General features: G+C 38.2%; 1 protein-coding gene across 3 annotated transcripts in view; it reads left to right on the top strand.

Moving 5' to 3' along the window:
* SNCAIP (synuclein alpha interacting protein) overlaps positions 1-13,522 on the top strand; it is a 76,418-nt gene that overhangs the window by 49,108 nt on the left and 13,788 nt on the right. For all 3 annotated transcript variants that reach the window (XM_061468680.1, XM_061468677.1, XM_061468679.1), the window contains exons 6-8: positions 1,442-1,555; positions 7,194-7,319; positions 11,032-11,201. In XM_061468680.1, the coding sequence (XP_061324664.1) occupies positions 1,442-1,555; positions 7,194-7,319; positions 11,032-11,201 (410 nt within the window). The remainder of the gene's footprint in view (positions 1-1,441; positions 1,556-7,193; positions 7,320-11,031; positions 11,202-13,522) is intronic.

Genomic DNA, 13,522 nt, shown 5'->3' with positions numbered 1-13,522 from the left:
CCACCACCCCTCCTGGCTGGCCTGTCTTTCCTGAAAAGGACATAGCCCTCCATGACTATATTCCAGTCATGTGAGCTGTCCCACCACGTCTCTGTAATTGCCACCAGATCATAGTCCCCTGACTTAGCACAGGTTTCCAGCTCCTCCTGCTTATTTCCCGTGCTGCGCGCATTGGTGTACAGACATTCCAGGGAGCGAGCTGAGCACACCGATTTCACCCTAGGATTATAGGAGGCCTCCCAGTCTTCATCAATTCTGGAGCGCTGCTCCACTGGGGCAAGCCCAGCTACATCCCCAGCCCCCTCTGAATCTAGTTTAAAGCTCTCCAAATGAGCCCTGCTAATTCGTGCCCCAGCATCCTTTTGCCTCTGTGAGATAAACCTTTCCCACATGCCATTGTCCAGACTGGTGCCCTATAAAACCAGCCGTTATCAAAGAATCCAAAGCCCTGCCTGCAGCACCAGTCTTGAAGCCAATCGTTTATATATAATATAATATTTGTTACAGTCTTCTGTTTGTTTTTGTAAAAAGACTAAAACTTTAAATAGATATTTCTTTCCTTTTCATGATAGCTTTTTCTTTTTAATGTACGCAAACGGTTTTTTATATTTATGTATGTTGATCTCTCTAAGGTTTTGACTGAGCAATTGAAATACTTGTTTCAGCTATAAAGAATATAATAGCCTTTATGAACATGAGAGCTGAAAAATTAAGTAAGAACAGGCTGGAATGTAAGTCTTGCAAAACTGCATTTAGTGAGGTACCGTTGCTGAAAAGTAGCTGCAGCAAGGGAAGCTGCTAAAAACTCTTGCCTTTAAACTGGGCCACAAGTGTGGTCTGAAGAAAATGTTCATATCTTTCCAAAGTATCTATGTCCCACTTCACAGTAACTTGCAAACTACTAGGAGCGTGCATAACAGCTTGGAAGTCTTGAAACTAGGCTGTAAATGTGTTCAGGCCAAGAACCACCTCCTTGTTTCTGTTTATACAGTATCTATTACAGATAGGTCCTAATCCATGAGGATTAGGTGTTCAGCTACTACGTACATAAGAATAATTTAGGAAGCATGGATTTGAATAGTGATTAGTGCATATCAGAGTTTGTAGGGAGACTGTTCAGTCTGCTCCAGCAAATTATCTTATTTAGTCATTGAGCCTTGCTGTACAAGTGATGAAAACAGAACTATGGTTTTTCTCTGAACAGTCTGACAGGACCAGGTTATGTATATAATACTGTTTGACTGCCACTTTCACTGCAATCAACAGCCGAACCATAACTGATACGGGACAAGATAAACAAGTGCATTACATGAGAGCAGATAACACATTTTCAAACAAACTGGAATTTCATAATATTTTAATAATTCTAATAAACTTTTCTGTGTTTAGTAGACGTGTTTAGAACAGAAACAGTTGGAATGTATATTTTTTATTTGTTTAGAATGGCCAGCTGGAGTGTGTTCGATGGATGGTGAGCGAAACAGAAGCTATTGCAGAATTAAGTTGCTCAAAAGACCACCCAAGCCTTATTCACTATGCAGGTTGCTATGGCCAGGTATGACTTTAATTTACTTTTTTACATAGATTATTTTGGTGCTTGTAGAAGAATTTCAATGTAAAGCATTATTATCATTTTATGGCTTTTAACTACAGGTGTTTTTAGTTCAAATATAGAAAATCTTTTGCCACTTAATCTCTGTATTTTTTTCAGTAAGTTCCCTCCTAAATTCGGGGGGGGCGGGGGGGAGGTCTTCTTTCTCTCTTTCTGTCTTTCTCCTTCTCTCCCTCCCTCCCTCCCTCCCTTCCTTCCCTCCTTCCTTCCTTCCTTTCTTTCCTGACTTTCCTGTCTTTCCTTTCTTTCTTCTTTCCTTTCTTTCATTTCTTTACTTTCTTTCTTCTTTCCTTTCCTTTCTTTCCTTTCCTTCATTTCCTTTCTTCCTTTCCTTTCTTTCCTTCATTTCCTTTCTTTCTTTCCTTTCTTTCCTTTCCTTCTTTTTTAACTAATGGCTTGGAGAAGATTAGGTGGCATATTAGGCCAACCTATCAGTCTCAGGAACATAGAATCATAGAATAGGTAGGGTTGGAAAGGACCTTAAGTTCATCTAGTTCCAACCCCCAACAGGTAGGGAAATGAGCTGTCATAATCCCTAGAGGACTCCTAGGACATATTAGAAAATCATCAAACATTTGGGGATAGTTCACATTTCCTTTCCAGGAGAGATTAATCTCAAAAAAAAATTGGCAAATTGTGGCAATTTAGGAATTCAGTATATTGGCAGTGAAGTGTGTTGAAACTTGAACACCATCTGCCTACTTCTAGCTGGTTTTATTGAGAACTACATATAAAAGATGTTGTAAATTGATCCTCTTCCACACCTCACTTATCTGTAAATCTAATGATGAGAAAACACAAGAAGTACAGCATTTCAGTGCTTTTCTAATGTCTGGGGAAACATATACCACGTAATTGCACCACATTCTTATCCCACAAAGTCTGTTTTTCCGAAGTAGACCTTTCAATAACCTCTGTTCAACAGACTTTCTCCAGGATCTTCTATACAAGGAATAGTGATAGGTTATTTTTCTATAATCTCTTTGGCAGGTGGTCCAGTTTAACGCTCAGTTTCTACACCAGAGATTAAGAATAAATGCAGAAAACCCACTATTTTTGTGCTAATGCTTTTTTCCTCTTTACTTGTTAAGCGAGAACAAGCAAAATATAACCACTAAGAAAATTATCTTTTTATTTCCAGTACAAGTGTGGTTGTCTCATTCAGTGCCATAGAATTATGGTGACATATTTCTGCTGTTAACTGATCCTGTCCAGCCATGAATTTACTGGAGGGGGAAGGAAAGAGAGGGGGCAGGTTTGGAAGGCTGAGCTGGAAGTCTACCCTTTCTCTTCCTGTTTCATTGGGCACAAAGACACACTTGATTTCATGTTATGCAAAGACCTCCTTTGCCTTTTTTCCATTCACCTACTATGCAGATGTTACCGGTGCAAGTTAGGACCCTGCTGAATATACTGATTGGTGGTGTCCTGCTTTCCACAGCAAGTTTGACCTGTAAACGTACCACTGAATTTAGGGAGGCTTGGAGCCAGATCAGGATTGGATTCAAGAAAGGTGTGTTTGCTACTGGGAAGAAAACATCTGGAAAAGAAAATTTCATGTGAACTTACATTCATATCTTCAATTGATTAGCCTAATTTTGTCCTCATCTCTGAAAATATTTGTACAAGCTAAATCCAGTAAGCTTTGGGTTTTTTTTTCAGTCAGCTATGCTATCTAATTCCAGGAACAAACCTGGCACCCTTTATATAGATTCTTTTCAGAGAAGGATGGAAGCTCTACCAGTTAAGAAACACCAGTCACCCATGAAATTTAAAAAGGTAATATATAAATTGCTGACAATTTTTCTTAGTTAGCTGAATGCCAAAGAAAGTTCACATGTAATGGCAATTATCTTTTATATATATATATAATTCATAAATATCTTGCAAACATGAGGGAATGTAGAGGCTGAATGTTTGCCAGACTGTCTTACCCAACTGTGTTAAGGCAAAAAAAAACAACTTTGAGAAATTCAAATATGTAGCTGGCACTTTCCTCAAAGTTTTGATTTATTTTTCCATTACTTACATGAGAGATAATCTGTGTAAACACTGGTCTTGGCAGAATTACAAGAGTAATATTTTTACGAGGAAGACCTGTTACTGAATCATTTTCTAAAAGAGTCAGTCCATCCATTGTTTCCCCAGACATTAGACATGGCCACCATATTTTTCTTCAATAAATATCATTTAGAATGGGCAGCAAAAGGGAGTTGATAGCATAGCTTCTATGTTGAAGGTTGTCAAACCACAGTCATGGCCTGACTCCAAAGACGTCTCAACAATGTTACATTTTCCAGTGAGAGAGGAACTACATAAGTTCATGTGATGGAATATAGGAAGAGCTTAAAGTCAACCTGTAGCCTGATCAGCTGCTCCTCCTATCAAGGGCTTCTTTACGCATGGGATTATGCAAGATACAAACAGGGCTGTTGGCAGTCCTCTCCATGCCAGGTATAAATCACAGGTACATGGCAGATTGTGTACCAGCTATGTCTGGCACAGACACCATGTGACAGGAAGAAGTGGTGGTGCAGTCCTAGATTCACATAGTAGTAGTTCCTGAGTAAGAGTTTCACAGGGCTGTAATTTCTTCCAACACGGATACTGTGGTAGCATGCGCTAGCACAGAAGAGGCAGATGGGGGGGGGGGGGAATGCCGAGGGTTTGTTGCCTCCAAGCTCCAGACAGTCTAACGGAACTTTAGGGAAGCAGAGCTACAGCATGACTGAGAACCTAGAAAGGGTTCCGAACACCACTTGGCAATGGTGTAATGTGGAGAGCACAATGGGCAGGACAGTGTGACATGCAGGTATGCAAATGTCTAACAACACACCTATTTTTCACCTTCAGGATGTTTGAAGATGTTCCCTGTCTAATGTAATTTTTGCAAGAATAATGTATTTTTTCACTCACTCTATGGTGAAGGGATATTGGGAAGGGTACCTTATTTAATTAATATCAACTGATGAGGTTAAGATTAGAGTTGGTCCTCCTCACCGTGCTAAGCCTTCCATTTGTAGTCTAATGGTTTAAATGGTGCATGTTAGTTCTTTCTGCTCCAAAACTCAGCCAAAGTCTGCAGCCTGTCACAAAGCAGAAATTATGTATTGTGACATTTTCCCAGGATCTATTTTTAGGGAGGCTTGAATTATTATAGGCCTAGAATATGTGAGAGAGGTTATTAACCACTGCTACAACATAAGGCCATTGTAGGTCTTAGAAGGATCAGATAGACTAAGTAATTTGTCAGTATTTGTCATTTCCTGTTACATAACAAATATGTGATTATTTTCCATTATCTTAATCTCATGAATTTTCTGATCTTTCATTTTGTCTGAGTAAATTGAGTTGATTTTTTTAACCTATTCCTAAGAACACTTTTGTCCCAAATAGATAATGTATTACTGAAGTGATACATTTTTCATATATAATTTTTTATTTTCCCTAGATGTAAATGAAGAAAGTAGCTGGGTTTGCGTTTTTGTTTTGCTCTGGATTGTTTTGTTTTTGTCAAGAGTACGTTTGTTGAAAAATACGGTTATTTGAGAGGAACACAAACTGTTTGAGTAGGCCTCTGACTTTGAGCCTGTGATCAGCTGATGCACAGACAGTCCTAAGTACAGATGATTACCTTTAGCCTTCCAGGCACTTGATTTCCATGTTGATAAGATAAATGAATAGAAAGCATCATTTGCTCCACGATGATAGTGATCATAAAATTACAGAACATGCTTAACATTCTAGTTCCTATTATGTTTCAAATAAATATATGATTCCAAAGCTGTAGCTGTCTTCCAGTTCTACAGAGGAGTTTTGCTAATATATTTTTCTTTTAATTATTAAAACATAAGGGCAATTCATAGGAGTAGTGTAATCCTTTTTCACCGCTGGCCAACACCACAGGCATCTCAAGAAATTGCTCAAAAATATTTTAAAAGGGGTATGTGATCTGAAGTCATCTCTCCATGGTGGCTGTCAGCTATATTAGGCATTCAGCCAAGGAGAAGTAAATATACCTACCCCTTCACCCTGTAATAAAAACAAAACTGCTGTTAAAGTGGAAATATGAAGAAGATAAGTTCCAGACAGACTAGCCCTTTGAAGCAGTAAGCAGAGATCCAGGTGCTTGAATAATGAGAATCATTTAGAAGAAACCTAAAAGAGTCTGAATCTCTTTTTCCTTGATATTGAAATTTCTGTGGTACTTTTAGACACAAAAAAAAAAAGAGGATTATGCTCAAGGTTACTAGGTAAAATTTCCTTTTCTCATTTTTATTCTTTCTCTTTCCTACCTGATTACTGCTCAGAGTCCTAGACATGTTTTCAGTACTGTTTCATTTGGGTACATTTCATTCTTACAGGCCCATGTATCTGACTGTGAGTGATGATGTACTTAGTATTGCTGAAGCAACTGAGGTACTGCAGGTTAAGTCTGTGCGTTGGTGTTTGCCTCACCAAGACTAGAAACCATTTTGAACTAGAGCTCCTAGCTAGTATAACACATGATAGATGTCAAAGGAAGATAAGAAAAAAATTTTTAAATGAATTTTCAAGCTAGAAAGTAATTTATTCTTTCCAGCTATTCAGATGCAAAAACTGTGACTACAACTGTAGTCAGCTACCCTTTGATGGACCTCACTTTTTAATGTAATCTGTAGGTTAATTCTAGATATTCATTATATATCACATTCAGCAATGCACAACGAAATTTAATCTGGAGAGTCATGGAAGGTTCCTAGAGAGAAGAAGATTTTTCCAAATAAACCTGCTGGGACAAGTAAGAAATAGAATAAGCATAGTGCACTTATGTAAACTGTCCACTGTTAGGAAAGAATACCCATATAAATGTGTATACATGTACACTGTAAATATGTATAAATATACACTGGCATACATGTGCAAAAAGCAATGTTGAAAAGAGTTAGGTTGGCATCTCAGTTTTTGCTTCCAGACTTCCACTTCCAAGTTTGCAGTTCATGTTTTCCCATCCTTCCCAACATGCACTCGCATACAAGCAGTCAACTAGCCAACACACTGAGAGCTCAGGGTAGAGGGATTTCCTAGGTTTAGTTGTATTGCTTCTCCTCTTGCACACACGGAGCTGGGCAGGTGATAGATTTGAAGAATCTGAACTGCTCAGCCCTATGAACTCCACATACTCCTGCTTTACTTTTCCAGAGAGACTTATGAGGTTTCACCGCATTTCACAAGCTGATTTTCAGATTGACATACAGGCTCTTCTGCCCAAGGTCTCCCCTGCAATATGCGGGCATGCATGCTTTTTAATGAACAATTTTTCAGAAGTACAGTACAGTAATAACAGTACAGTGTTACAGTACTCATATTTTTCCTAGTATGTCTTTTTATAAAACAAAGTACTTCAGTTTATTTATCCAGGGAACAAACAAACAAACAACAGAGGCAGACACATGATACATTAAGTCTTACAAAGTTAAGAGAGATGAAAACAAGGAATTATTGGACAACATTAGTAACAGAAGACAGTAGCCATAATCTAGCACATTTAGGGCTGTATTATTTTTTTGTGTGTGTGACATCTCTTTCCCCCTCCCCCTAGGAGAAAATCCTTCTGTGGCTTCTTCAGTTCATGCAAGAACAGGGAATTTCACTGGATGAAGTCGACCAGGATGGAAATACTGCTGTTCACATAGCTGCTCAACATGGTTATCTAGGATGCATACAGGTAGAGTGATAGCTGTACCAGAAACCTCTTTACATCAAATCACTAATAAAATGATTATAAGAGATCTTACAAGAGGGAATAATCATTGATACATTAAAATATACTAGAATGAGGAACTTTAAAGCAGTAGGACTCAGACTGAAATACTGAAAAGATCTGGATTTCGATTCTGTTGTCAATTATGCTGTTGTAAGCCCAAAGTAACTGTTGTATTGCAAGAATAAAGTGTGCTTATATTGTTATATTGTTTATACATGAGCAACTAGTGTATACTCTTTTATGATACAAAAGGGCAGCCAGAGTAGATACTTGTACTCTTCTGATATTTTCCTTACATTTCTTTTTCCAGTGAATAGTTGTAGCTCTCCTGCTTAGGCAAAGTCTGGCAGATAAATTTATCTATGTTGAAGGATTTCTACCCTGAGTAAACCATTCTTTCCAGACTTAGAATTTTTGAATGTGTCTGTACTGAATAATGCAGTGTAATGCCGATTTCTAACTATTTCTCAATGAATTGGCCTGGCCACTGAAAGCAGTATAGTTGTGTCTTATAGAGCTACTGAAAAGGGTAGTTTGTCCTGCTAAGAATGTTTATGCAGCTATAGTACTTCTGGGAGCCAGATCTGAATAAACCAGTTTGGATACCTCTTTACGGTACCATTGTCAAGTGCAGACATACCAAAAAAGCTATAAGGTTGAACTGGATGGCTAGGTTAAACATCTCAACTCTGCAGATTTGCAGTTGAATTGCTGATGTACTTTTTGGCCATCAGAGTTGTTAGAACCTTTAGTTACAGAAGCACATTTCAGTGTTCAGTGCTGTGAGCACTTAAAGTGAAAGCTGACTGGAGAAGAAATAATAATAAAATTATTTCAGAAATGTATTTGAGAAACAAATTAGTCATTGGATAAAAACAGATAAAAGAATAAATAATCCTGTTACCATATATGACAGCACTTCTTAGTTCACTGCAAATACAGAAAATCTGTATTAATGCTAAAAGAAATACAGCTAGTCAGTACTCATTATCTAACCTCTCTGGAGTGCACAGTTATGTTAAATCTGCAGATACATAGCTGCTTATTATTATTATAGCAGTCTATCTATGTACTTGGACACCAAGAAGACTGCTAAAGCCAGTTTGAGAGTCTCGTGCGATGAAAAAAGGAAAACAGGTGACAGCTGAGCTGAATGAATAGACTTGAACACAGTCAAATAGATTTGGAGGAAGTGACTGTGCATTTTCTCATAGATGTCTGTCTTTTTAAGATGTCAGGGATGGACCCTCTACAAACCCTCATGAGAAAAAAAATAAAGATCATCACATCCATGCTAATTTTAGTGGTTTTAATATTGTATTGTGACAAACTATAATCAGTTGAAAAAAGTGGATAGAAGAAATGTTGATGATTTACTGGGGGGGAGCACTACTGTGGTAGGGTGTGTTGCTAACTCAACAGTGCCTTATCAAGATGGACAATGAATTTCAAAGAGAAATGAGAGTAGATGAGTTTGAACAGAGTGGTGACATCTGCAGGCTGTTTTCATGGATAAAACAAAACAAAAAAGAGAATAGCCCTGCTTTCCCTGTGAAGAATAAACCTTAATAAATAGCTTAGAATTCTCAATATTATTTTATTGTAAATAAATGTAGAAATCAAAAAGTGTTTTGTGCTGAAGTGAAACCAGGAGAAATAAAACATGAAAATATCTAATGACAACAAAAATATACAATGTTAGTAGTGTCACTTCATGAACACCTCAGTCTTAAGTGTAGTTGAGGTTTTGTTGTGCTCTATGCAAAATAAGCCTTCTTCCAAGTGAGTTTATAGTCTAATTTAAAACAATATACAGTGAATGATATGGTAAAAGGAAAGAAGTGATAAAGGGGGCATTGAGATTCTAAGTAGCATTACAAAACATGGAGGGTCACCAGCTGTCAGTGATTCTCTGGCTCTCTCATTGAGCTGGTGATACTCTTACCATGTTCCAAACTATAAGATTGCTTTCTACAGAACTTTCCCTTCTTTATTTTCTTTATCAGAAAATTAAACCAAATTTATTGACATGAGATGCAGTGACAGACTTTTGGTAAGTTCCCTTTCTCTATAGATTTAGAAGCCCAGACAGATCATCATTCCTCTTCTCTGTAAGCAGATGTAGAGGTCTCTGTGGCTGGTGTTCTTAGTCAACAAGGCCACTCCAATGCTTGGTGGATTACCAACTCTGCTTGCATAAGTCAACCAAGAGCTCAGCCACGCAATACCTCTTCTTCATCTGTATGTGTGATGTCAATAATGCTGTAGTTTAAGAATGCATTATGATTTGTTCAGAATTTTTTCCAAAGTGCTATGAGCAGTGTGTGTCTGAACATCGCTGAGAATATTTAGGTCCTATCTTAAATGCACACCAGTAAAGCAAATAGTGCATAACACTAATTATCATAAACAGATTGAAAAGGCTGAAGATTTGGTCTCGATTGGACATCTTGAGATCAATCTGACAGAACTTCTTTGCCTTTACAATGCTCTGGATTCAAGTCCCCGAAGTAACTCAAATGTCATGCTCACAACTTAGTTCTTCAGCAACAAACTAGGTTTCTTTGCTAGCACTGTGAGTAACACAGGAGTACACATCAAAATATAAGCCATTATTTCTCTTAATGACTAAAAGTTGGCATATATTTGAGTATATCTTTAAAAGAGAACAGAGAATGTAACCAAGCAAGTGCAAAGCAATGAGACTTCTTTCAGCATTAAAAACACATATACAGAAGAGAACCCCAAGCAAACAAACAAAACCAAAACCAACAGAACAAATGAAAAGTGATGGTACATACTTTTTTTTTTTTCTGCAAAAAAAAATTTTGTCTGACTTAAAAGGCATTGTTGAAAAGTATCTGCCATATTTTTCCTATCCAAACATCATTTGGCTAAGGAATCAGGAAATTGAGACTGAGTCTGTTGAGTGTTTTAAATTAGGAAATTAAGAGCTAAACCAGAAAGAGAGTCCGCAAATACTGTAGTAAAGACTCCTAAAATGAGATTCTAAGGGTGTGTTGCAATGCAGCACAGAGATCCCAAGAACAGTGGATACCAGACCTGGTAAGCCAATACAGCTGATCACCGTCTTCTATAAATTGGCTAGCAGTGTGTTCAGTCTGCCCTGGCCCCTGATGTTATCAAGTCATTTTAATTGCACTTGCCTGTGTCTTCTTTTTTAAAATTACCATGTGCAAATTTAGCACAATGTTCAGTAATGCATAGACACATGCTTCTGTTACTGTGGCTCAGTATTGGTTATAAGGAGATAATAGGTACCTGAAAGTAAGTCCTGTGTTTTCATTTGGTAGTCCTGCTCACTCTATGAATACTAAAAGTCATACTGTACTGTACAAACAAGCAAACAGAAGACTGAGTAGAACTCCAAAGAGAGAGGAAAGAAGAATACAGCCTTTTCTTAGTTCTTCTGAACAACAGCTCACTATTCTGTGTTATCCTTGCACCTGACTGCTAGATTTTGATGGTATGTGTTTTGAGCTCAGTCTGCATACAGACTTGCAAGTGACCAATTTTTAAAAGTGATTGGCTTAGACCAGCATTTCCAAGCATTTTATTCAGGAGTGATTTGGGCCCAGTCAATATTGTGCTTAACTAGAAGTCAGAACAGAAACATTTACAGATGTCAGTGTTTCTTTTTGTGTTTTTACAGACATTGGTTGAATATGGAGCAAATGTCACCATGCAAAACCACGTGGGAGAGAAACCCTCACAAAGTGCTGAGCGACATGGGCACACCATGTGCTCCCGCTACTTGGTAGTTGTGGAGACATGTATGTCATTGGCCTCTCAGGTGGTCAAGCTAACTAAGCAGCTAAAGGAGTAAGTGTTTCATTGCTAGCATTGGAATCATTCTTAAAATACCCTACTTTGTCTTTAATTTATTAGCAGTGTCTCGTTTCTGCTTCTTATGTATGATACTTTCAAGTCATATTTCTACCTTATTTTTCCACTCTTTCCTGTTCTCAAGAATTTGCCTCTTCACCTTTAACAGCTCAGTTTTTCAGCTGTTCTCTTTGTAGGCAGTTTGCTGTGAACATAGATGAAAGGAGTGGAACATGGTATGTATGAAGCAATATAGTCCCTTTTCTGTTTGCATACCTAGGGATCACATTGTTGATGATCATAATTTCTGTTCACATAGCATGCTTTTATATACAGTGAGTTTCTTTTTCTAATTACAGTGCTGGGGGTTGATGTTGGGAAAAATAATGAAAATAATAGTTGCGAGGGGGGGGGGGGGGGGGGAGGTTGGACTTGAAAGGTCACCAAAGCCCACAGTGGCTTCTTAGGAAATATGCTCTGTTTTTTCTTCATAGGAGCTGGTTTGAATATTTTTGTTTGGGTTTTATTAAACATTCTGTAAAAAGCCTGTTATTTTGAAACATGAATTTACGCAGTTGCTTGCTTTTATTGTAGATGCAGTTACTGTGACTTAGTAATGTTGACAGTTTCGTAAGACTCTTAGAAAGCATCAGCACTGACCTAACATTGTTTTGACTTAGATGCATGATGAAGAGCTTGTCAGCTACCACAAGCCATGAAAATAGTTTCTGATAATCCTATGTATCAGGTGTTTTGTAGTTGGTTCATTTGCTGGGAAATACTAAAATATACAAATCAGCTGATATAAAAGGAAAAAAAAAAAGAGAACATAGGGTATTTCTTGAGTAGCCTGCATTACCATCTGAATCATCTCAATATATATAATGAAATTTCCTCATAACTCAGCAGGAAAAAAATTGCACACACCAAGAAGTAAGAATGGCGACCTCAGATTCTCCATGTTTCAGTTCTTTTCAGTGCTCACCCAGTATTTGATATCTCTCCTATGGAAAAGAAAGACTTGTTACGCCAGCCAGCAGGCTGTTTACCCCTATAGAAATAGTCTAGTTCTGACAAAAATACTGCCACTTTTTCATGTCTCTCCCTGTCATCTTACAGACTGCACGCATAGGAAGTCATTTAAATTATTCTTATCTGGCTCCTGGTGGGTTCCTTTACTTGTCTCAGCTGGAGTTAAATCTGCTTCCTTTCAGCAGCCTATTTTTCAGGCTTCAGATTTAGCTCCAGTAACTGCTGCATCAGTCTTTTCTTCCATGTCTACAAAGAGACTGAGTCTTGTGCAATCCTATTGCAGTTTACTGAGGCAGTGAAATACTCTATTTTCTGCTTGAAAGATCAGCTTCTATGTGGCTATTTGGGCTGCAAGCTTCAGGCTGTGAATGACTCTGATAGAAGCAATGGACCATGTTCAGAGGCCCATTCTCAGGAGCTGTAGAGGATGACAGAAAAATCTTCCACTGCTTTGCAGGCCCATCCTACATAAAAATCCAAGTACATGCCTGGGCATTGGCATCTTCTCAAGGATATTTACCTCTGGCATAACAGGAGAATTCATTGGTTACTGCAGCTCTGAAGATCCTGAAAGCACCAGATAGCAACAGATGGAAGTCCAGTTTATGCTTAATCACTTCAAACTGCATTTACATAAGGATATCTCCAACTTGGCTAAATCAGCTGTATTTCCTCCACCTATTTCTGCTGATGTTAATGGACAAAGTTCTAGAGACAGAGGAGCTATGATTGCATCATGATGGATTATGTGAATGGTTCGTATCAACACATAATGTGCTTCCCAGCCGTCCCTCAACTGCTGTAAACACGAGCTGATCATTCAGTCTTCTTTTATTCTCGGTGCTTAGTAGCCTCTCTCTGGTAACACTGTATCTCCCCAGCTACAGGAAGACCAGAGTGGTTGATATGGTGCAAGAATAGCAGCACAGAAACTGTCTTAGACCAGCACCTACCAAGACCTGTCTTCAAAGGTCCTAAACCAAAGAAGGAAGTACTTTCTTTTGTTCTCTTTTCATGAGCCCTCAATCATCAAGGCAACACAGAGCAGTTCTAGAGAAGAGTGATCCCAATTCATCTCACTTTTTGGAGCCATTCCTGAAAAGAAGGCCTACAGCCAAAACAGTAAAATCACATTTTGCCGGAGTATTCACATCTTTCAGCTCTTTGATCCAAAGCAGCTCAACTACAAATGCTCTGTTGAATCTTCACAAGAGTATTAACTGAGACTTTTTCTCAAAAGAGGGAAGGAACTAAAAAAACCCAACTGTTTCTGGTTTCAAAATAAA

This window comes from Pezoporus flaviventris, unplaced genomic scaffold, assembly GCF_033815535.1.
Source record: "Pezoporus flaviventris isolate CSIRO_AGI_PZ_B2104156 unplaced genomic scaffold, CSIRO_AGI_Pfla_v1 ptg000050l, whole genome shotgun sequence".
Lineage (NCBI taxonomy): Eukaryota > Metazoa > Chordata > Aves > Psittaciformes > Psittacidae > Pezoporus > Pezoporus flaviventris.
This window is presented reverse-complemented; position numbering and strand designations above follow the sequence as displayed.